This window comes from Tasmannia lanceolata, unplaced genomic scaffold (assembly GCF_043159265.1).
Source record: "Tasmannia lanceolata isolate RefF3 unplaced genomic scaffold, GAP_Taslan_0.1 ptg000024l, whole genome shotgun sequence".
NCBI classification, from domain to species: Eukaryota; Viridiplantae; Streptophyta; class Magnoliopsida; order Canellales; family Winteraceae; genus Tasmannia; species Tasmannia lanceolata.
In genome coordinates, this window is record NW_027518701.1 from 6,887,147 (window position 1) to 6,913,632 (window position 26,486).

Sequence of the window (26,486 nt, forward strand, 5' to 3'; positions counted from 1 at the left end):
TGTAAAACAGATTGATGAGAGATATGTTCCAAGGACTGATCACCAATTCAACAGATATTACATTGCATTAACTTAAGGTTGCAACCCTATCTAACATCAGCCCAGCTGGCTTACCTATTTCAAGAAACTCCCCAATTCAAGCAAACAGGCCCAAACATAGAGAATATATACAAAATTCGGACAATGGAATTCAGTGAAAGATGGCCCCTCCTCTTATGGAGCTATACATTCTTATACAGCAAACATAAAATGCTTCTTCTATCTTATAAACTTGAAGATAAACCCTAGGATTAAACTCTGCCTAAGTTTCACAACAGTTGAAAGGTAGACATTGTGAACTACTGGTGGGGCTCAAATGGCTGATTTGTCTGCAAAACAAAAAAGGCTGAGTTTCAAGAACATGCTTGCAAGTTTCAGTAAATGGCCATATATTCACATCAGCTCCCACATCTTGTTAGACTTCGAGACGGAGACAGTTATCCACGTGTCAAGTCAATATCCATGTGAGCATTCCTCATATCCATTGGCCGTGAACCGGGCCACAACCCACCCATTATTGATGAATGGATATTTTGATTGGGTGGAGCACTGGTAGGAGTAGCTGATTGCTCACCAGTTGGTTGCTCAGATTCTGCACTAGGCTCTGGGCCAGACCCAGATTTGTTTTTTGTTTTGGTGGCACCATAAATAAAACTCCCCACTATTACCTGCAGCAGATTTACATATCATGTAGCAAAGTTTTGCAGCATACTAAGGGAAGCTAACCTAGTTATTGAATTACAAACCTTTGTGTGTGTGTGTGTGTGTGTGCGCGCGTGTAAGCTTAAATGAGCTATAGCTCACAAACACAGGGGACCCACATTGTTTTGGATGATCCAAAGCATTCATTTGATAGGCCCACATATAGATAGGGTTTGCCCAAAAAATCAGCTCCATAGAATCATCCCAACCCTTCCATTTGTGGAGGTTAAAAATGGACAGATATATCGAGGATTATACCCATCCATCTAACCTCCACAAATGGAAGGGTTGGGATGATCCTAATAAAGCTGATTAACTTAAGGTTGCTTTGGAAAAAGGTTCCTGTGCGATAGCGCAGATACGTTATCTGCGCAATAACGTTAAATACATGCCCATTGGTTGCTTTAGGTGGACCCGATGTGTTATTGAAATACCCTTCTCAATATCAAAACATACCAAACAGAAAACAAAAACCGTTCTCTGCGTCTTCTTCCTTGAACGAAAACTGGAAAGCCCTAAATCTCCTCTTCTACACTTAATCTCCAAATCGAGTTGGAGCTCTCGCTTGTTTAAGGTTTGGGCCAACGCTCACGGACGCGCTAACTAAATACCCAAGCTAAATTCAGTAGAAAAGAAATAGAAAACTAAAAACGTGATGAGTCTTCCTCCCTGGCGAGAAAAAATCTGAAATAAAAAACCCTAGCTTCCTCTGGAGATTTTGACTTCTCCCTGAATCTTTGAAGAAGAAGACTACATTCCTAGGAGACTTGCGATTTGGGTTTAAAGAAACCCTAGCAAGAGAAAACACTAAAATCCTGTGGAGATTTCAACTTCTCAACTTGGTTATTTTCCCACTGAAGCTTTGAAGAAGACGACAAGAATCCAACTTGGTCACATTTATAGGTTACTATTCAAATTTGTATACAATGATTTATTTGAAGTACAAAGGAATTGATAGTGTTTTGGATACAAGGAAAAAAAGACCTTCAGAAATGGTTTTTTTTTTCTAATTCTGTTTTGGAAGTATTTCATCAGGCAAGGAAAATTTGGTAGAAAGCACGAAGTGAAAGTATGTCTATTAAGGAGTGATTTGAACTCTTTACTGGAGTTTCGTATATTCATATTGATTTGATTATTTTATTTTATTTTGAATTGTTTGGTGTGGAGTTAATTGGGATTAATCTCTCAATAAACTGTGTCGCTGGAACTGGGTTTTTGCCTTGACTGATCTGCCATGGCTCTGATTTATTTTTCCTCTCTCTACGGTTTCAGATTTTTTCTCGCTGGGGAAGAAGACCCATAGGATTTTTAGTTCTTTGTTTCTTTTCTACTTCCCATCGACTTGGGTATTTCTTTTTTCTTTTCAGCGCTTTGAGTTGTCGCAGGACCCACTCGAGAAAGCCAGTGGGAATTCTATTAACACTATTGTGCAGATTAGGGGTGAGTATTCGGTTAAAACCAAACTGTATTTTCTAATTTTTAACTGGACCGAATATTTTAGGTTAGTCAGAATCCATAACCGTTTTAGTGTCTAACCGAAATCGAAATATTAGTTCGGTTGATTGGTTTTTTCGGTTACAACCGAATTGTATTTTTGCAATCAAAACGGCCTAATTTTTCAATCCGAAACAATTATTCGGTTATTACCATGGAAAATTGAAAATAATCAAATAAATGCATAGTTGAATCAGTTGATACTTGATAGTTGCATATTGGCATATTGCATACTACTTACTGAGTAAGTGAGTAGTGGCTAGTGCCTAGTGGGCCGGCTAAGTGGCTAGTGGCCTAGAGTTCTAGTACCTAACAATTTCACCAACGTCCAAACTCTGTTACGAAATGGCCTAGACTCCGGTCGGAGAAGGAATCATCACTACTCAAAAGTCAAAACCTTAGCCTTCAGTTGCAACTTGCAAGGAAGAAGAAAGAATCGTCAAAACTCAAAACCCAAACGAGGGGAGAAAAAAAAACTAACCCAAACGAGGGGAGAAAAAAAAACTATTCCTCGAAGTCTCGAATATCAAATACTTAAAGGAGAGTCGGAGACGGGCGGTGGGCCGACGGCTTGGTTGCAACTTGCAACTTTGCAAGGAAGAAGAGAGTGGAGAAGAGAAAAAATCGTGGAAACCCTAGCCCCCAAATCAGCAAATCTGAAATCCCCTTTAAGTTTGCACTTGCAAAGTTTCAAGGAAGAAGAGAAACGAGTAAATGACGGCTTGGTTGCAACATGCAAGGAAGAAGAGAGAGTGGAGAAGAGAAAAAATCGTGGAAACCCTAGCCCCCAAATGGGCCAAATCGGCAAATCTGAAAATCTGAAATCCCCTTTAAGTTTGCAGTTTTGAAAGTTTCAAGCAAGAAGAGAAACGAGTAAACAATGGCTTGGTTGCAACTTGCAAGGAAGAAGAGAGTGGAGAAATCCCCAATTCGTGGAAACCATAGCCCCGCAAATCGGCAAATGTGAGAAATCCCCAATTTGTTTTCGACTTTTCATTGTATAGAGTTACTCGAGTTTTATTGTAATTTTTATCATTTCTTTACTGAGATTAATTTAAGTAATCTTTACTCGGGACAGCCTTTTCATAATTTCATTGATTTTTTCATTGCCCATGGGGGTTGTCCCTAGTAAAACAATGTTAACAACTTAAAAACCGAAATCAATAACCGAAACCGATAACGGAAACCAAAACCGATAACAGAATATTAATGTCACTCAAAACCGTAACCGAACCGATTTAAAAAAAAAAAAAAAAAACAATCCGAAACTGAATTTCTAATTCGGTTTAAACCGACTAATGAACACCCCTAGTGCAGATAACGAGTAGCGCAGGAACATTTTTCCATATATATATATATATATATGAGAACGGTTTCTACACACAAGTGTAGATAAGTTATCTACACACTAGCTTAAAATACAGTGGGGGCCCACATTGTTTGGGTGATCCAAACCATTCTTTTGATTGGCCCTCACATTAGGGTTGGGATGATCCTATGGAGCTGATTTTTTGTGGAAACCCTATCTATATGAGGGCCAATCAAATGAATGGTTTGGATCACCCACACAATATGCCCTCCACTGTATTTTAAGGTAGTGTGTAGATAACTTCTCTACACTTGTGTGTAGAAACCGTTCTCTCTCTCTCTCTCTCTCTCTCTCTCTCTCTCTCTCTCTCTCTCTCTATATATATATATATATATATATATATATATAGAGAGAGAGAGAGAGAGGAAATGAAGTATGTTCAGCTGCACAAATAAGCTATATGTGCATGGCTGCACAAACCATAGTGGGGGCTACATTTTTTGGGGGATCCAAAGCATTCATTTGGAAGGCCCTTCCATGGATAGGGTGTGTACCAAAAATCAGCCCTTTAGGATCATCCTAACCCTACCATTTGTGGAGGGAAAAAATGGGCAGAAACAGTGTCTGTCCATTTTCCCCTCCAACTTTGATTGGGTTAGGATGATCCTATAGGGCTGATTTTTTGTACACACCCTATCCATGGAAGGGCCTTCCAAATGAATGCTTTGGATCCCCCTACCCCACTATGGTTTGTGAGCCATGCACAGATATGAGGAAATGAAGTATGTGCAGCTGCTCAGATAAGCTATCTGTGCATGGCTCACAAACCATAGTGGGGGGCAACATTTTTTGGGGGATCCAAAGCATTCATTTGGAAGGCCCTTCCATGGATAGGGTGTGTACCAAAAATCAGCCCTATAGGATCATCCTAACCCAATCAAAGTTGGAGACGAAAATTGACAGAAACTGTTTCTGCCCATTTTTTACCTCCACAAATGGCTGGGTTAGGATGATCCTAAAGGGCTGATTTTTGGTACACACCCTATCCATGGAAGGACCTTCCAAATGAAGGCTTTGGATCCCCCCAAAAATGTGGCCCCCACTATGGTCCGTGCAGCCATGCACAAATAGCTTATCTGTGCAGCTGCACATACTTCATTTCCTCTCTCTCTCTCTCTCTCTCTCTCTCTCTCTATATATATATATATATATATATATATATATATATATATATATGAGAAAACTGTTGGTGCGTTTAAGCTCACCATTTTTTTGGTGAGCTTAAGTTGTTATAACGCCTCCCATTCGTTTAAATGTTTGGGTCCCGCTGAGTCCCGCTTAAGCGCACCAATGGGAGGCGTTATAACAACTTAAGCGCACCAAAAAAATGGTGCGCTTAAGCTCACCAACTGTTTTCTCTCTCTCTCTCTCTCTCTCTCTCTCTATATATATATATATATATATATATATATGTGTGTGTGTGTGTGTGTGAGGAATATGTTGGTGCGCTTAAGCGCACCATTTTTTGATGTGCTTAAGTGGTTATAACACCTCCCATTCATTTAAATGTTTGGGTCCCGCTTAAGCAAACCAATGGGAGGCATTATAACCACTTAAACGCACCAAAAAAATGCACTTCTCTCTCTCTCTCTCTCTCTCTCTCTCTCTCTCTCTCTCTCTCTCTCTCTCTCTCTCTCTATATATATATATATATATATATATATATATATATATATATATATATAAGTGATATATCCGCCCCTTTTGATCACCAGGAACACCCCTCGTCACTGTTTGTGACAATCATGGGCATTGAATTCTTCTGGCATAAGTACAAGGGCCCCTCTTTAGTCATTGATACACTGACAGGGGGTGTTCCTGGTGATCAAAAGGGGCAGATATATCATTTAACTATATATATATATATATATATATATATATATATAGAGGAAAAGGAGTGTGCGGTCGAGCACACCTAAGCTTAGGTGCGGTCGAGGGCCCAAACACATGGGTCCCAGATTTTTTGTGCTGATCAAAACCATTCATTTGCGAGGCCCAATCATAGATAGGGTATGTACAAAAAATCAAGTCCGTTGGATCATCCTAACCCCTTCAAAAGTGGAGGGCAAAAATGGGCAAATTTGTGGCAAACGGTGTCTATCCATTTTGACATCCACAAATGGATGGGTTAGGATGATCCTATGGAGCTGATTTTTTGTACATACCCCATCTATGTAAGGGCCTTTCAAATGAATGCTTTGGATCATCCTAACAAAATGGGCCCACATGAGTTTGGGGCTCTCGACCGCACCTAAGCTTGGTGCGGTCGACCGCACAATCTTATTCCTCATATATATATATATATATATATATATATATATATATATATATATATATATATATATATATATATATATATATATATATATATATATATATATATATATAGAGAGAGAGAGAGAGAGAGATAGGAAAAAGGAAATCTAAGAGTTTACATAGGTAGCTTACCTATGCAAGCTGCTTACAGCCGGCGACTGGAAAAGTTTTCTGGCGAGTGGCTAGTATTGTTTTGTTCCTCTCCGGCTGGAAAATTAGTCCCTAAAATTTCAAGTAAATCCAACGGCCGGATTGGGAGAACGAAGCTTTCAAAGTGAGTGCCAGTTTCTGTGAATTTCAAAGGTAGTTCAAACAATTTACATAAACTGCCACTCACTTTGAAAGCTTCATTATCCCAATCTGGCTGTCGGATCGACTTAAAACTATACGGTATTATTCTAAATTCAGAGAGGAACAAAACAGTACCAGCCACTTGCCGAAAAACTTTTCCAGTCACTGGCAGTAAGCAACTTGCATTGGTAAGCTACCTAATGTGTGTGTGCGCGCGCGCGCGCACAAAGAGAGAGAGAAGTGGTCCTACTCGATCAAGTAGGATCACAGGCACACACACACACACACACACACACACATATATATATATATATATATATATATATATATATATATATATATAGAGAGAGTGAGAAGTGTTCCTACTCGATCGAGTAGATAACCATCGGCTTAAAACACAGTGGACCCACATTGTTTGGGTGATCCAAACCATTCATTTGATAGGACCTCACATAGATAGGGTGTGGCAAAAAAAATCAGCTCCATAGGATCATCCTAACCTTTCGAACTGTGGAGGTAAAAAATGGACCGATTTATGAAGGTTTATACCCGTCCATTTTAACCTCAACAAATCTAAGGGTTGGGATGATCCTATGGAGCTGATTTTTTGGGCACACCCTATCTATGTGAGGGCCCATGAAATGAATGGTTTGCATCACCCAAACAATGTGGGCCCCTACTGTATCTTAAGCCGACGGAGTAGATAACTTATCTACTCGATCGAGTAGGAACACTTTTCTCATATGCATAGAGAAAAGTCTTCCTACTCAATCGACTAGATAACCGTCAGCTTAAACCACCGTGGGCCCACATTGTTTGTGTGATCCAAACCACTCATTTGATAAGACCTCACATAGATAGGGTGCGCCAAAAAAAATCAGCTCTATAGGATCCTCCTAACGCTTTGAACTGTGGAGGTAAAAAATGGAGAGATTTGTGGAGGTTTATACCCGTCCTTTTTAACCTCAACAAATCGAAGGGTTGGGATGATCCTATGGAGCTGATTTTTTGGGCACACCCTATCTATGTAGGGCCCATGAAATGAATGGTTTGCATCACCCAAACAATGGGAACCCCCACTGTATTTTAAGCCAACGTAGTAGATAACTTATCTACTCGATCGAGTAGGAACACTCTTCTCATATACATAGAGAGAAGTGTTCCTACTCGATCGAGTAGATAACCGTCGGCTTAAAACACAGTGGGCCCACATTGTTTAGGTGATCCAAACCATTCATTTGATAGGACCTCACACACACACACACACACACACACACATATATATATACATAGAGCAGAGAGAAGAGCTCCTACTCCCTAGAGTAGATAACTTATCTACTCCCTAGGCTTAAAATATAGTGGGGGCACATTGTTGGGTGATCCAAAGCATGCATTTGATGGGCCCTCACATAGATAGGGTGTGCCCAAAAAATCAGCTGCATAGGATCATCCTAACCCTTCGAACTATGGACGAAAAAATGGATAGATTTGTGAAGGTTTATACCCGTCCATTTTTACCTCCACAAATCAAAGGGTTGGGATGATCATATGGAGCTGATTTTTTGGGCACACCCTATCTTTGTGAAGGCCCATCAAATGAATGGTTTGCATCACCCAAACAATGTGCCCCCTACTGTATTTTATGTCTAGGGAGTAGTTAAGTTATTTACTCTAGGGAGTAGGAACTCTTTTCTCATATATATTGGCTTGCATTTTCTTGTCTGTCAGACCAGATAAGTCCGTCGATAAGAAATAGAGTGGGGCCCACATTGTTGGTTGTGCCCAAAAAATAGATAAGGTATGCCCCAAAAATCATCTCCACAGGATCAAAAACATTCATTTGATAGGCCTTAACATAGATAAGATATGCCCTAAAAATCATCTCCACAGGATCATCCTAATCCTTCATTTGTGGAGGTTTAGAATGGACAGATTTGTGGAGCTTTAAAATCTGTCAATTTTAAACCTCCCAAATCAAGGGTTAGGATGATCCTATGGAGATGATTTTTTTGGGCACACCCTATATATGTCATGGCCTATCAAATGAATGGTTTGGAATTTGGATCACCCAACAACATAGGGCCCGACAGAAGTGTGCGCACGTGCGTGGCGTGGTGGCGGCGGTGGTGGTGGTGGTGTGGAATGGTTTGGAATTTGGATCACCCAACAACATAGGGCCAGACAGACGTGTGCGCACGTGCGTGGCGTTGTGTGTGTGTGTGTGGAATGGTTTGGAATTTGGATCACCCAACAACATAGGGCCAGACAGATGTGTGCGCACGTGCGTGGCGTGGTGGTGGTGGTGGTGGTGGGGTGTGTGTGTGTGTGTGTGTGTGTGCGCGCGCGCGCGCACCATGGTTTCATTCACTCAATCTGCGAACAGAGCCGCTTGGATCTTTTGACCCGTATTTGATTTGTTTCAGCAGTTTGTCCAGAAACACATGGCAAATAAATCCGCATGGAGAGTCATACAAGGGGGTGAAGAATTATATCAGACCCCATTGTAATATGTTTTTCCTCTTTTGTTTACAAATTTTTCCGTTGCCATTTCAAAAGAAAAGATTAGGTCTGGATCCAAGCTCTAGATGCATGCCCCATGCACATATTAGAACATTTAACTTACTCCGAGTTCAAAATGAATCGCTGCAAATTAATTACCTGAATCCAAGCTCTAGATGCATCAAAAGAGCATTGAAATTGATAATGGTACATGCTAATAAAGACGAAAGGAAAATTAATGGAGATAATATAGATTGAAGCAATTACCTGGACTGGGGTTGCTGCAATGAGCATTCCACCGACTCCACCGCCAATGACACGACCATCAGGGCTGGACAGCGAGACACTAAGACCACCTGTTCGACTGCGGGACCCGCTATTATCAGTGAGCAAGTATGAGCCTGATAAGCACAGAATCTCGAAACGGCCCTGCACAAGTTCAACGCAGCATACAGGGTTGCTTGTAAGTGGGTGACAGAAGATGCTAGTTCCGTAACTAGAACGGAGTTTATGTGCATATGACCGAAGAATGGCCTGTTAGGTAAAGAACCAAAAAATTAAATATTTCAAAGCCAAATAAACAAATTGTACACATGGCATGTGTACCAGATCAGGACTGTCATCATATAGGCAAACAAGTTGTCTCTTTCTTAGTTCGATCTTTGGGTGCCGGATCCTCTCAGTTCTTAAATGGTTCGATCTTTCTTTTACAGGTTGGCCACAGTGAACATGGAAGAATCTCAATACACAAGGATTTGGAAATTTGCTGCCCCACCACAGGTGACGGCTATCAATTGGAAGGTGGCAAAGAAAAGGATCAATACATGCAACTGGTTAAAAAGAAGGAAAATCAATATGGCAAGTTGATGTGTTCTTTGCAAGATTCTCTAGAACACCATATGGCTCATTGTCCTATTTCCTATCGTGTATTTTTTTTTTTTTTGAAAGATGACAATTTCATTGATATTAGAAAGGCATTGGGGACCAGGAGTCCCACCCTGCAATACAACATATCAATAAGACTGGACCGGGCATACCCGGAGCCAGAAGAGGTATAACTAACCAAAATACCTTTACAACAAAATAGAATTTCCTTCTCTATACCCTTCAGACCCTCCTATGATCCCAAAAGATTGCGGCATTCCTCTCTTTTTAAAACCAAAACCCACTTCTCAAGTTAGCGCCAATAGTAACAAAAACCAGAAGTTAATAGCAGCAGAGGCAAAAACACCCAAAGGGTTCCTGCTATATCTATGAGATCAACGGGAACATAGGGACATTCTTCCTTACCCAGAGTATTTCTCCAAATCTACCAAAGTGGAGTTGAATTCACCAAGGACTAATTCCTCATCAAAAGCTTGGTCTTCCTCATTCAAGTTCGATTTTTCTGAAGCCTCTGCGCTTGAAATTCAATCCTCCAGCCTTCGAAGTCCATCCTCTTTCTTTGCTTCCCAATTCCATCTCCTATCTTTTCTTTCATCCATCATGAATTTGACAAAGAGGGGGTGTTTGTGCAAGGGCTTATGGGTTTCTTTCACATCGTATAGCCGAAAGAAAACCTCCCTCCTCCTATTGGCCTCTCTCTTAAAATTAGTCCATTCCTTTTTCAAGAATGCACCGATATCCTCTCTGGGTATTGGAGAGGATTTTGAAGCCTTTTCTTCATTATAGCCTAATCCCCTGAATCGAAGAAGGAGTTCCTCCCGATCCAAGGACTGCTTCCTTTTCCTACTTGGTCCTGTAACGGAAGAGGGGGGAGAGGGGGAAGGTTGGTTCTGATCCATACTCCGAACAGTCTGAGAATTGATTCCAAGGATGGAAGACTGAAAGGTAACTGCCAAGGAGATTTAGGCCCCAAGCACTATAACCAATAACCGTCTCCATAAACACTTAGAGCGAGGGTGCCCACCTGGAATTTTACTAGGATATGACTCCTTTAAACTTCCTGACCAATTATCTCTACCTTTTCAAGTGCCCAAGATAAAAAGACAAAAATCCTGATTTTATGCATGTATCGATATAAGGACCCTAGCATGTACTATGTCATCTTATAAGCATTCTCTTTGAGGGATAGCACATTAATATAGCCAACACACGCCAAAACTCTAAGACTTTTTAACATCACATCTAAGAAAAGACATTTAAGTGGCCTACTCCTGAATCTGACAAATCTTTTCATTCTTCGTTGATATCCATCTAACACCAACCTACATCTTCTTTATGACGGCCACAAGGGAAGACCTCCAACACTCAGATAAAACAAGTCAAGACAGGGGGGAAGGAAACCCAAAGATCCTATCCTGAGACCAAGCATGCCACAGGTAAGGTGGAAGGGCAGGGAAGGCTTTTAGAAATCCGAGCCATATTTCCTGATTCTCGATTTAGCCTGACATTAGATAAATTTGCACTAAAGCCTCTATTCCAAGAAAAGCCAAAGCCAGGCTTTTGAAACCTTGTGATGATGCCCAGCTGTTCTTTCAGGGAAGACTTGGGCAGGAAATCTTGTAATTTTCCACTTCTTACCCCTGAGAATTTGAAATTTGAAACCTGACGGTGGGGGCCCCGCGCGCCATCTGAGCAGCTATTCTGAATCTCAAGGGGAATCGACGGTGCCCAATTCACCGGTAAGACATCCGACAGTGGGGGTGGGGGGGGGGGGGGGCTCACTCAGACCAACCCCAGTTGGAGGGTGGAGACCTTTGGAATCCTGAATTGAAGCTCCGACTGGGTAACAATGGTCATCGACCCAAAGTTTCACAGAGGGAGAAAGCAGCTTCCACCGGGGGCCTGATACATAACTCATACACTGATTATAGATTCCTTCCATTTTCACTTCCATTACATGTCCAAATAGATTTCCCAAATCTTCAACTGTCGATGTAGCCCAAACATGTAATGGAATGCCAAAACAAATTACCCATTAGATCTCAGACCCCTGAGTGTAGTCTGGGGACCAAAGGGAGAGAGAGGGTAAATAGCCTCCCCAACCATCAATCCCTAAGGCCAAAACCCTAGAGACCACCTCCCTCGAGTCCAAAATAAAGAGAATTTCATCCTTAGAGAGCAAGCAAGGACAGGGGAGAGTGGGGATATTCCAGGAGTTTTTGACCCACAACCAAAGATCCTGTAGGGATCCAGACGTATCCTTCCTTCTACCCACCAAGCAGGCCTCTAGGGATTCCAATCTTGTTTTCATCTCCTTTCCAGAAATAGAAAGGGACAAAGACCCATCTTCCTCCGAAGAGGAAGAAATTACTCTGAAATCAAGCCAAGGGTCAATATCCTAAGTTAAACCTCCAACCCTTGCGATGGTGGGGGGTACAGAGCATGAAGCTTTCTTTTTGTCCACCCTACCCAGGTGACACCAGCGACATCTGGTCCGCCGCTGAGAGTTTACAGGACACACAAAGTCAGTCCCCATGCCCCCACCACTGGTCATACTTTCTTTTTCCAGCCAGAATCTCATCTACCGGACGATAAACTGCGTTTGGAGATGCCTTCTTTTTCCAAGAACCAGTCCCCTCTCTAGCCATGGTTTCAACTCTTTTTTATTTCCTATCGTATATGGATGTACATCATTAAAAAAATTCGCCTATCTTGGACCCTTAAAAGATCTATCAAGAGCATATTATTGGAGTGGAGTGGAGGTCCGTTTGACAAAGTGGGGAGAGCATTTGGTGCCCTATGTTTTGATTTGGCACAAATGGAAAGAAAGGAACAATCGTGTTTTCAAAGATGAAAGCCGAGGATGAGTAAGAATGATGCTAGAGATCACATCCGATCTTAGTGTGGAGTAGAAGTGACAAGGATGCTCCTTGCTACAGTGTGGATGAGATTCTTAGAAATTGGAAGACAATAGTGTTCGAGGAAAAAAAAAAGAGAAAGTATTGCCGGGGTGGAGCCCAAAACTGTCCAGATAGGCCAAACTTAGTTTTGATGGGAATTCGAAAGGGGATCTACTGTGTAATGGCATAGGCGACATATTCCATGGTTGTAATGGTCAGGCAATATTATCTTTGTCATGTTAAGTCGATGTGTGACTCCAATGAGGTGGAAGTAAGAACTCTCTTATGGGCCATGAGATGGTTTGCGAAATATAGCTCTAGTCCGTTAATTATTGAAGGTGAATCATCAAATGTTATTGCATGGGCAAGCAACAAAACTGTTGGGCCATTTAATTGAACTTACATTCCAGCATATGAGGCGCTCCGCAAATGAAGATGCTGATAAAGTAGCTAAAGGAGCATATAGGGATGACGATAACTAAAGACGGCAAAATAAAAGGGACGACTACATGCTCTCTGTTGTATTTTTATTTTTTTTTGGTTGCAGTTGTTAGCTTTGAGTAACATTCCAATGAAAGAAGGGATATTTGCTAAATGTGGTACGAATTTTTTTTCTTAGTGAGGCATAATCAATTAATAAATGGCTGTAGGATAATTGGGGTCAATTTTAAAACAACAATAGAGAAGAATGCTCCGAAAAGTGGTCCTTTTATACACAGTCAACATTGCAAGAGTAATATATAGTTATATACCCCATTAACAAACAAATAGAACATTTGTCTTTTTCAAGAATGAACCACACAATAAAACAATCACTGGATAAAACATTTCCCCTTTTTCAGATAAAACTATCAAATGAGATAAAAGCACCCCTTTATCTTTTAACTCAGGCCTCAAATTGAGATTACAAATCCCAAAGATGCATTAATGTTGTATATTTCATATGATATTGTAAAAGCTGTTTTACTTTAAATATAATAATCTTGTAGAATCATAAAGTACATATGCACACATAAGGCAGTTTGAATTGCAGCTTAGAGGAATCCCCCACGGAATCTATATATTGCCCAATGCCTGTTAACCACAAAACTCAACTCAACCCAACTCAACAAAGCCTTTGTCCCAAACTAGTTGGGGTCAATGCATGTTAACCACGTAACAGAAAATTTTAATTTTATTTCATGCACTTTAAAAAACAATGAATTGCATTATACATATACAAATTATAATGGGATTACTAATTAGCATACAATGCACACCAAAAACTTGTTATTTTCTGTTGTTAAGGCTATTCTTGTCCAGAAAAGACCATTACCCTTGATTGGGCTGGGAAAGAGATTGACTAGTAAAATTAGGAATCCCTATATGTGTAATGTTGCCATATAATCAAAAAAATATGCTCCATTTAGGATGATAAAATACATTGGAAAGGTAACACGTTAATGCTTTTCTCCCTATCAGTGAATCAATCACATACAAGTGGCGGCACAAGTGTATGTGATACGGAGAATTCATGCCTCACAGTATGGATGGGCGATAACACAAAGTACACCTATCAGGTGACCCTAACCTGACCAATTGGATTGAGGGCTAGAAATTGAGGGTTCAAGGACATCGATCACAGTCCACATTCAATGTGCACAAGTCCTCTACCCGGGCAATTAAAACAACCAGATGGGTGTAATTATGGGCTACAGAGAATCCACAAAAGGGCCTACAAGGACGATCAACCTGAATCTCATGCAAATGCAAGAGAGTAGTTGATGCAAGAGAGTAGTAGGATCTCTTCCCTTTACTAATTACTACACATCACATAATATGCATAACCATATTATATGAGACATATAATATAGGTGTGCATCAGTATGAGTACTAAATTTACTAGCTACTCTTTTCTTAATGAAAATTTACTAACTACTCTAATACACTAATTCTAGTTTAGTGTGCTTTCCATTCTGTTATTGATCAAGTAGTGTTTCCTCTATGAGTTAATTTTGAGCCAGCAGAGGCTTCACACAGGCAACTCAGAACTGCTAAGAATTAAATGTAGAACACAAGGTGTATAGGTTTCAATCTTTTACTCTAAAATGCAAATGAAATGGTTATCAAATGTTTGAACCTCATAGGTGACCGTGCCACCAGAAATTGCAGGCTGACGAAGTGTTACTGTAGAGACAGCACCATTAGCTGAAAGAATGCAAACAGCCCTTGGCCCCTGCTGAGAAAATGACATTATCTTTGTTGCAATATCCTGCACAAGAAGGCCGAAGAAGATTTCAAGTCATCTCACTTGGGGTACCATAATTAAAATACCAGTAAAATACAAAATTGATATTATTAACCATCCAAAAATAGTTGAATTTCTAAATATTAGCATGCCAATAAAAATTCACAAGGTTAAGTATGCAGTATTTTTTTACAATGAAGAATTTCAGCCCCATATACTATAAAGTAAAGCATGCTTTGAATCTCCCTTCACAGCCGTTCCATTTTCCAAGTTCCTACCACAAGTGCGTAAACTGTATAAAAGGCATCATTTTTCTGAACAAGGTAATTACATGGCAAATAGAACCCCAACTACAAGAAGACAAGCCATCCCAGAATCAAAAAACGTAAAAAAAATGCAAGTATACAAAGAGAACTAGCTACACAACAAGAAAAACATCACTAATGATCTTGCTCCGATCGACTCCTTTTTCAGCCAAGCTATCGGCTTCCGAGGTTGCTGCTCTCCAACGGTGATGTATTTGTGGATTGATTTGCCTGCATAGATCAGAAATCTCCATTTTTGTAGGTACCAACTTCCACGGACCTATCGTCACCTTTTGGCCCATACAATGACTACATTCCTTGAAAAATGCATTGACAAACAAAACAGTCCGAAAAGATGCGAAGACCGGTGAGTAATGCTCTAGCATCTGCCTCGTTACAGTACGCTATTCCTCATGAGCCTGAAAATGTACTCGTGTTTAAAAACTCGTTGACACGACTCGGAACTCCCTCGAGTCGACTGCCTTCTACCTTGGCCGTGTTCCGTGTTGCACAACATCGGCATTCAGTGCTTTTCCCTCCAGAGTCGATAAAAACTCCTTTGACTCTCCCTATGACCGCGTCAAGAGAGCACTCAGCCATGTCAAACGCGTCCGTGCTAAGTCGACAAGGATTTTTCTAGGCCGTGTTCCGTGTCACATCTGTGTTTTCAAACACAGCAAAAAAACACTTCAGCATGTGACCATCACAATCCCTAAATACTCCCCCAAGACTTGCGGTACCGAGATTTTCTTTAGAGTTTTCATCAATGTTAACATCCATTACTTGATCAGAAGGCAGGCACCATCTTGGGGAGTGTTTCTATTTTACTTTCTTCTCGCAAACAATCACTTTCAAATTCTTAAAGGCAACGCTAAAAGGGGAAAACCCCTATTGACATCTGCTTGATTTCCATTATGATTATTTATTTATTTTAATGGTTGATTTCCATTATGATCTTGCCAAGAGATTTACTTTTGATATTAGTTCCACCCAAAAATGCCACAAGACAGCAAATGGAACAAGTTGCCACAATTGTTTTCCATTATCTCCAAATGGCACACTATCCCATCCAAAGATATGATCACTTTTATGAAGTTTTGGAAAGTCCAAGCCATGTCAAACAAATAGACTCATAGAGAGCTTCCTCATATTAGAAAGTTGATGGGACAGTGGATGAAAAAGTGGTCGATAGACTCTTCTTCCTCTAAGCAAAGAATGTATGTGCTAACGATGCGAACTTTCAGCCTCAGGAGTTGATCGAAGTGTTGATTTTTCTTTTAATCGCCGTCCAAATGAAAGCCACCACTCTTGGTGGGGCCCAAGATGGCTAATCTTGAACCACCTGGAAAAGGAATGATGCACGGACAATAGATAGAAGAATAAGGACTTGACCAAAAAGATGCCTATCGGCTTCTTGATTTGGTAAGTAAATCTTCTTAAGAAGCCCAAACAGCAAGGTTCCTAGCTATATTGTCCCAAACAACTTTCACATCCCCACTCTCATGCATGTCTTTGATTCTCACCCAACAAAAGAAGGACAACATAAAAGTTCATAGGATAGTTATATCTAGCGGTGAGATACGGTTTCACATATTAGAGGAACAAAAACTGTCGAAGATGCCTCATAAAAGAAGTTTTGTAATGAGGCTTACTAGAGAACAACAAAACATCCTATTTTGAAATAGTTGATCATCTGCACCAGTAGTATTTAAGTGAGAATTACAAATATTAAATCAAAAGTTTCTAGTAAATATTCATAGCAGTATAACATACCTCTCCCACTGAAATTGTTATAATATGTGGAGTAAAACCCATTCCAGCCGAACCGGACAGCCATTCACCTATCAAGACAATTATCAATTAAAATAATAATCTTCTTACACTCGTAATAACTCCAAACAATAGAATTACAAATCTAAGGCAGATAATCCATAAAACATATCCTAAGATGTTCCGATAATCAATAGTGAATGAAAAGCACACTCGAAAGAGACTGGTGAAAAAAAAAATTTGAACCAATACCATCTAATAATTTTGGACATGAAAAACTTTTTTTAAATTTTTAAGGGAAACATGATTCATCAGTGTCATACAAAAACATTTTTATGCTACTTAAGAAGTAAAGGAGGCTCCACAACCACTGGGAACAAGAAAAGAAATTGAACCAAATGATAAAGATACATGCATGAGGTACACTGTGAAAGCAAACATAAGGAAATTTAAGAGGACAAAGACATAAAAGAAAATTAATATCTGACTGTCAACAGAACATGGAATCAAAGCAGGCTATGATGATGTATTAACTTGGTCAGATTGACCAAAATAATAATTCAGCTCATCCTAAAAAAGAACTCGGAAACTCAAGCCAACAAGGTTATATATTTCTTTCTTCTGCTTTCTTTAAAGTATGACCATGAATTAAGAAATGGAAGAAACAGAAAAAAAACTGACGAAAAAACATAAGGAGTATGTACACAAGTAAACGTGAAGAAGATATAAGTCAATGACTTTAGCAATGGAAGTCCCGATCCACTATTTCCAAATGATTACATCAAGTGTTCACTGCACCAAAACCTCGACGGGTGTGAGGAAGAACACTCATTAAGCTAAATGAAACCCATATTTATAGTGAAGATGCCTGAGTGTACTAAACTATGTGTTGCACACTACATGATCAGTCTCACAAGTATTCTAAGACGAGTTTTGGAGTCATAACTTGCATGCATACTGAAATCAAAACGCATGCTGAAACAAAAGTCGTAATTTTATTAGTGGTATATTAATACAATATATGTTACATAATTACATTTATATGAATTGCATGTGAAATGTAGTGTATGCATTATGTATAAATAGTTATATGAATTATATAAGAAATGTGGTATGTACTGAATTGATAGACATGGGCGACCGTGCATGTCACTAGGTGGTCGATGTTGTTATATGAATTATAAATGGCTGTCTTGCTCATGTGATGGTTTATAAGTGTGTATTTGTGCTTATTCAAGCATTTCCTGAAGTGTCATCTTAAAAATCTATCATTTGGACATCTTTCATACTTTTCTATAATTTCCATCAAAATTTCCGTCCCAAACCGGAACAGACATTTAAAACCTTGAGGCCACACAACCCATTCATTTCATCCATAAATATGGCCTCTACTACCGCCTCCATTTCTACACATGATTCTGGGAAATTGCTATGGAATGCTACAAGAATTTCAGTAGCATCTCATGCAAACAGTACCATCTCCAATAGATTTCGACGAAAGTAAATAAAAGAGAAAGGATACAATACAGATAGTTGTTCTTTCAAACAACTTTTGGGCTATTTCTCCCAATAGCATTGGAAAAGGGACACCTACTCGCATGTTCTATGAGACTAACTCCAGCAAATAGAATGAGAGAAGAGGAAAGAAGGGAAAAGTGTCCTTCGATTCATTTTTACATCACATCCACAAGAAGGATCCAAAACCTTGGTAGCCTAGCTCAAAGTAGTGGAAGAGTGACGCTGGCTAATGGACGAGAGCAGATAGAGCAGCATTAGATCTTGGGATTTTCCATGAGATTTTTCATGAAACTTTCCAAATAACTTATAAAAAGTTACCAACATAAGGTTAATATAAGAGAAGGGTCCTCAAAAATGAGAATGGTATACTTATTTACACATGAACCACAATAATCTCGAGAGCAAAATTGAAAAAAACTAACACCTCTATTGGCCAAACAAAAAGAATTTTGACAAAGGTCACAAAGCATAGACGTGATTCTTCGAATTGCTAGTTTCAGAATTATGATTAATTTTCAAGAGTATTTCAGAGGTTTTAAGAAGATTCTTTATCATAACAAGCATTTTAGCAACATATGAGAGCATTGCTATCATTTGCTAGGCTTGCCAGAGGACGGCCATGTGCATCACTCACTTTTGGCTTATGTTCATGTAGTTTTGAGACTTTTGATACTAGTTTTCACAAATCGAGACCATTTCTTGAACGAGATCAATGATGCAAAGTTATTCATATAACTACATTGGAGTTATCTTAATTCCTCCTACTCATATGAATGATTATTTAGCGGGATTTGATCATCTTGTCTCAGGTGCAGCAAAATGAGAGATCATCCATTTTAATTTGTCATTAGATTGCTAACTTCACAGCAATTGGCAACAGGTACATCTTTAATAAACACTTCATTTTGCCCCGACAACTGAAATCAATACTCTCAGGGAAAATAAGAGTATCATATTTAACTCGTTGAGCAAAGATTTATGTATTATTACCATGATCAAAGCATCTGGTGAGCCCAAGGTATATGGTAGACATTTCAGTTCACATAATCTGATACATTTGAGCCTGTAAAGTCCTATTGAATCGTACTAAAAGCATCAAGGCCCACTGTAGGGACAATTTGAAATAAATGACACGAATGTTGAGGAGACAAACAAAGCAACTGGACGAAGACTGATAGCAAATTACTCACTTCATAGAAATATAAAAGGATCAAAACCGATAGATGCCCAAGTGCATAAGAAGCATCTTATTTCAAAGTAATTGTGTCAGAGTTCATCAAATCATGCCAATCTAGATGTACAGACAAATTTACATTCTTGACTGAATTCAAGAAAGGGTATTGATATGTGAGACAGAACAGCTACACGATTAAGAATAAAAATTAACAAACACATGGAACCATTCCCTACTAAGGCTAGCAAGTGATAGTAATACCTTCCATCTTTTGCCAAATACATGATAAAATAAAAACAAATCTTCTTGAAAATCCTAAAATAACGCTCAAGAATTCAACAACATTCCAAACCTAGCTTAGGCAATTCAAAAAATCCCAACCATCAACGATACCTTCACGAGAAGTTCTCTCCCTTCTCTGCATGAAAAGTCTCTCCCTTCTTTCTCACTTATTATAGGTCATTTTCAAAGCTTTTGCATTGAATGCAAAAGTTACGCCCTCCTGTTTTTGTTGTTTTTACATAATCACCTCAATCATACTCCAAGAAATGATCTAACACTTACAACAATTTAAACCCATGGTTCGACATTATCTACCTGAAATGACCAAAAAGCCAATGTACTTTGCCAATCAAAAGACATCACTCAATTCTTTTCAACTCTACTCCTGAAATATCAAGCTCATTTATAAGCAACTACCATCTTCTTTCTAAGAGTACTTCTCTCTCAATAACCATATGTTGGTAAAACACATCTACGAAATCTTAGAAAAATCTCTAAAAAAATCCAACGCACAAGCCAAACTCTCACTCCTATCTACGTCGGCTAGCCTCACTCTTCCACTATTGTCAGACTACGGGGGTATTGAACCCACTCTAACCAATGTAACGTCAACAAGAGTTGAATGAGAAACCCTTAACACTCTTGCTTCTTCACTCATTCCATTCTATAGAGGTAGTCCCATAGAATATACGAGTAGGTATTCCCTCTTCCAGTCGTTAGCGATCGAAAGGAGCCAAAAGTGGCTTGCAAGAAAGACTTTTTTCTTTTCTTTTCATTTTCATCCAAATCTATAGTAGCTGCTTCCAAAACTCTGGCAGCATCCCATTAAAAATTTTAAAACCAAAAGAAAATATCTGGCAAAATTGCATCACGAATCTGTCTGTTTTGTCCAGCATTGTTGGAACGTTCCGTACTAGAATGGAAAATGGCATAGAAGGTGGAATAAAACATTCAGCCCAATATTGTGCTATGTTCCAGTAGCTTTGGTCTGTTAAAAGTCCATTCCGAAAAAAATTTCAAAATTCAAAAAGATGCTTTTAGATGTTTTTCGGGATTCCCATTTTTTGTCCTTTTAGCAATGGTTTTACAGTCATTTGAGAGCCATTTGATGTCTCTTAGGCCTCTGAAGCGAATGGGAGGGCTAAAAGCACATCAAAACCCCTCATTTTCACACTTTAACAAAGCCCGTGTCTTTGAATTTTTAAACCATATAAATATTCCATGAACGAATGATGCTTTTCCATTCTAGTGAGCAAAATGAAACGCTCAATTCACCAAAATTGATAACTAAGCTAGAGAATTAGAGACAAGTTTCATGGATGAAATAGATACAGTCTTGTGGCACCTTCCCTTTCATAACCACGAGGGCTCAAGTTTCGGGTTACCATTTTTTTTTATTCTTTTATTTTTTGCATTTGAAATGCATCCAGTAGTTTAAATTTTTATAGCTTCTGTTAAAATAGTCCACGCATTTCATGCTTCCCTATTTTTTTTTAAATCGGCAGAAAGAATATTGCACCCTAACAAGTGTCAGATAGGTGTAAAAGGTGCATGTGGCAAGTCCAAAACTCTTCTTAAAATTCCAATTCCTTGTAAGTCAATCACACAGCATGCAAACTCTTGTTACCTACAAGGTTTCTCATTTGGGGATCAAACCCAAAATCTCTTGTCAGTTGCTACCAATCATGTGTTGTTTTAGTTTTCAAATTTCTTTATTTTTTTCGTTTAAATTTCTGTTATTTCCACTAAGCCGAGCTCATCCCCCTTTATTTACCTATTTTCATTAAAATCAACACAATTGAAATATTGCATGATGACACAAGGCACCATAGTTTCAAACTCCCCCACGTCATCGTGGACTCCCCCCGTTCGACTCCCGTTTACAGTGGCCGCATTCCACATCTCACCCTGCAAAGTCAATAAAAACTCATTTTACTCTCCCGAGTTATGACCACGTCAAGAGAGTACACAATGGCGTCAACCGAGTACTCGAAAATCTTGTAAAAAAAGGATTTCATCTAAATTTTGTTTCATCCAAAATTTAAAACTTTGGCCTAGTCAACTATGAATTTCTTCGGCCGTATTTTGATGCACATCGACATTTTGAAACACTGCAAGTCACAATCATGTAAACAGTTCAGGTGGCAATTTCAAAACTCTTGTTAAAGTCCAAACCGTACACGATGATGCAGGGGAGTTTTAAAACTGTGGGAATGCGAGCAATTGCTTTATCAGACTTCTGGATAAATACTTTTGGAGGGAAGAGATTGAGTTGCGTGTTAAAACCTTTGTTGCTTGGAGGAGAAGCACTCAATTCACTTACATGAATATACTCTCTTTTTTTTAATTCTTTTTTTCCCATCTTAATCAGCCCTTCTCCATTCTCTCCTACTATAATACTTAATTAGAAACTGACAAATTTAGAACGTCTCTAGAAAATTTTTCTTTGAACATGAAAAAAGAGACCCTTTATGTAATGAAGGAGAGTTTCTATGGCACGATTGACTCACAAGGACTTGAAGAAGAGTTTTGAAGTCGTAACCCTACTTTTTACACGAGTGTGCCTTGCAGTGTTTCAGAACGTGGATGCGGATCAAAATACGGCCGAAGAAATTCATAATTGACTCGACCAATGTTTTAAATTTTGGTCAAAAAGAAATTTACATGAAATCGTTTTTTTTACAAGATTTGCGAGTTCTCGGTTGACGCGACTGAGTACTCTTTTGAACATGAAAAAAGAGGCCCCTTATGTAACGAATAAGAGTTTGTGTGACACATGATTGACTGCGTCGAAACCGAGTACTTGACCGTGTCGCACCGGTTCTCTTTTCTTCTTCTTTTTTCTTCTTAGCATTTACATGTAAAGTCATTTAAGTAAATGTAGATTTACTTAAGATTCACATGTAAATAAGAGAATACCCCCCATTTAGATCTATTAAAAATAGTTTCAAGACCCAAATCTAAAAGGATAAAAGGTCAACATTCCATTTCTAGTAGAAAATTCGAAAAAAAATGAGTCAGGTTAAAATCTTAACTTCCAAAGGATGGTGTATTTTTTCCAATTTTAAAAATTCATAAATTCTATCACGTCCAAATATGATTAAATCCCAAAAATCTCATAATTTGGTCTCTAAAAAATTTTCATCTTGTCAGGCATTTCAGCTGATAGTTATTTTCCTTTAAGTAAATGTTGGATCTTTTACATATTTTGTTCATTTAATTGCTTCTTATATTTTTCTAACAATTTCTGATTTTTTCAATTTTTTTATATTTTTAACTATTGAAAAAATTCCCTCGTCGTAGCGGAACGAAAAGTTTCAAACGAAAAGGAAGAAACATCGAAACGTTCCGTTCCGATCGCCAAAACGAAACGGCGAATGAAACGGAATTTATAACTTCAATATGCATCAAAGGTGAGGCATTAACCAATCACCTCAAGGAGGACACAAAGTGAGGAACATCTTTTCATATTACAGGATTGACGTTAAACTAGCCGTTAATTACAGGGAAATAAGCACACAACATGCAGGACTATTGAGTATATTGTGCAACTTGTGTAGCAGTAAAGAATAAGTCGGTACCTGGATGGTTGAGCTTGTTAGAACCACTCCCATTTTAATCTCGTACAATCAAAAGATATTTCACTAGATGTAGCAAATCTTAATAGAAGTATGAGCTTCATAAAGGGGCATTCCTATTAAGATAAGTGGATTTAATTTAGTCACGTGCAGTGGATTGATATTTTACAGAAGTTATGTCACAAAAAAATGACTTAGTCGCTTATCCTGGAATGATATTTTACAGAAGCAGATGTAACTATATACCTTTTTAATACTTTTAACATATGTACACTGTAACTATATATTTATCATGTTAATTTTACGTGATAAAATTCAGATATGTGCAACCATTCAAAAAAAAAATTCAGATATGCGCAGCTTACATAGAGGAAGATGCAGAGGATAATTAAAATGAGACAGAACTGGGAAAAATGTTTCATGGGTTACAATAAAGAAGCTCAAACAACAGCATTTTCAGAGATAAATTGTTCTCAATTTTTTCCCGAAGGAGCCAGTCAATAGAAAATAAAACGGTAATATAAATTAATTCTTGTGTATAGGAAAACATTACCAAAGACCATTAAAAAAAAAAAAAAAAATTACCGTTCCAGAAAAGGAGGTAGTAGAAAAGGGGAAAAAAGGATTGGGGGATTTCAAATTTACAGAGTTTAATCCAAGATTAGAGATAAATTTCAAATGGTGAACCTTCAATCCATTCTGTGAAAGAGGCCCATGTTATATCGGTTGCAACACTACAAAAACAAGGCCAGGGATTGAGAAAGGTAGTCAAGATAAGCCTCTAACCCAAGTTTAACCAAGAAAAAAACTGATCAGTTTGTTGATAATCCACCTCTAGAGCACTTCGAATGAATCATAACTTACATAACCCCCAAGTCAAAAGTTCCTTTTATCCATTTTAGGTAAGGTGCCCAAGTTATTATATTACCAAATACCAACTTATCCTTTTTAGGTAAGGTGCCCAAGTTATTAATTACCAATTCATCACACTTAGTCTATTGAAAACCAGGAGTGTGAAAAGAAAAGGTTGAGGTAAACCTAGTGCACCAATACCCACATTTAATCAAACAAAAATCTAACACTGACATTGATTGCAAAATTCCTGAGGGCACCCATATAATAGATGGTACTCAATTTGAAGTTTTTTGTGGCTAACAACCAAATTCAATTAGTATGAGGCATAAAAGAAAATTCCCACTTAGAAAACTCACCAAGAGAAGCTAATTGTTGATTTTTCCCAGAACCAGGTGGCCGCCCTCTACCCCGCTTTTGCATTGGACTGAGTGAGCCTGGAGCCGAGGCTGGAGTAGAGGATGTGGGAGATAATGCCAGAGATACACTTCCCTCAGGTCCATATTTCCGTGGTCTTCCCCTTTTCCTCTTTACAGGCTCTGTTAAAGCATAAAACATTAAATAACGCCATCTCCAACAGCTTAAGCTTTTGGAGTAATTGGTTGTTTCACAGGTTCACCTGATGGCACTCCAGCAGGTGCACTCACATTTACGCCATGAGATGAAACTGAACTGTCAATAGGAAATGTAGATCCAACAGAACCACCTCCAATGTTGGACTGTATAGGTAAACTTGGATTCGACAATGGGCGAACACCGGCCGGTCCATGTAACCCGGTCTGTGTTCCAGACCCAGACCCCCCTAATCCTCTCTGCATATAATATGACGCCATAGCTTCCCTCCCATCCATGCATGTACTTGTAAAAATATCACAAACGAGTTTACTGCTTAAGAACCTACCTTCTATCTTTCTGTTCAATGCCCCACACAGCAAAGAAACAAGAGCCAGCTTCACAATTTCAGAAGCCGATACAAAGTAATATATCGAGGTTTAGCCATTTCTTAGTTGGGAATTCTAAGGGGTGTTTGATTTTCGAATGTTTTGTAAAAGCAATCACAAGAAAACCATAAAAAACACAAACTCAACTCAACTCAACTCAACTAAGCCTTTGTCCCAAACAAAACAAAACAAAATAAAAACGAAATTCCAAACAAAATGCTTGAGCCTAAGCCTATATTCACACATTCACAACAAGAAATCTGAAGATTTTAACAGAGTTCAAACATCAAACAGAGACAGAAAATGGAATTTTATACAAAAAAAACATAGATTGAAAGCTCCAACTAAAGCCTGAATACTTCCTCTACTGAAAAACACCTAGATTTCAAGCTTCTTAAAAGGATGAAAACAAAACCAAAAAAAAACCAAAAAAAAACAGAGAGAACCTAAAATTAAAGAGTGGACATTTTCTCCACATCAGCCCACATAAAAACCCTAGAAAGTAAAGATTGAACATTTTCTCCACATCAACCCACATAAAAACCCTAGAAATTAAAGATTGAACATTTTCTTCATATTAGCCCACATAAAAACCCTAGAAATTAAAGATTGAACATTTTCACCACACCAACCCACATAAAAACCCTAGAACTCAAAGTTTCTTATGTAGGAACTCAAATCAACGAAGAAAAACCTGAAACTAAAGCTCAAAAGCTTCCCCTACGAGAAAAAAAAAATCCTAGACACAAAGCTTCTTCCAAAACAGCTGAGAGAAACTGAGAAATTAAAGCTCGAACACCTTTGCTGAGAAAAACAAACCCTAGATTCAAAGCTCCATAGTAGAAAAATGCAGAAAGAAGAGCCTAGAGAAAAAAAATAAAGACTAGATTTCAAGCTTCTTCCACAAAATGTGGCAAGAAACTAGATTTCATCTTTAAAGAATTAAAGCTCAAACATTTTGAAAAAAAAAAAAAAAATTGAAGCTCCAACACAGAAAATGCAGTAAGCAAGAAACAAATAAAAGGAGCTGAAAAGCCAATGAGAAAAGCTGAAATTAAAGGTCGAACACTTTTTCCAAGGATAAAAACCCTAGATTTTGAAGATGGAGGAAAGAGGAGCAAAAAAAAGACACAGATTTTGAAGTTTTTGACAGATGTATTGAATTGGAGTATGAATGAGAAGGGCGAGCTGTAGTTGTTTTACCAGCAACGCAATAAAGTCTCAAAAATTACAGACAACGCCATTGGAGGGCAGAGTGCCCTAGAAATAGAGGGTACAGGGGTCCTTATGGCCGTGCATTTTTTAGGGCAGAGAGCTCTCTGAAAAACTGAAAGAGGAAGAGAT

General features: G+C 38.7%; 1 protein-coding gene across 1 annotated transcript; it reads right to left on the minus strand.

The window, feature by feature from the left end:
• On the minus strand, positions 1-26,486 carry LOC143857124 (AT-hook motif nuclear-localized protein 11-like). The gene is made up of 6 exons (XM_077367408.1): positions 24,821-26,486; positions 24,561-24,740; positions 16,801-16,868; positions 14,615-14,746; positions 8,978-9,139; positions 1-707 (listed from the first exon to the last, which is right to left on the minus strand). Exons 1-6 carry the CDS (start codon positions 25,050-25,052, stop codon positions 477-479), a joined length of 1,005 nt encoding a protein of 334 aa, XP_077223523.1. The 5' UTR covers positions 25,053-26,486; the 3' UTR covers positions 1-476.

Excerpts from the sequence above, each read along its gene's own strand:
- LOC143857124 (XM_077367408.1), bottom strand. The coding sequence starts at position 25,052 with ATGGATGGGAGGGAAGCTATGGCGTCATATTATATGCAGAGAGGATTA. Across the intron at positions 24,741-24,820 it reads ACCTGCTGGAGTGCCATCAG|AGCCTGTAAAGAGGAAAAGG; the intron begins GTGAACCTGTGA and ends ATGCTTTAACAG. Across the intron at positions 9,140-14,614 it reads GTGGCACGGTCACCTATGAG|GGCCGTTTCGAGATTCTGTG; the intron begins GTTCAAACATTT and ends GAACTTGTGCAG.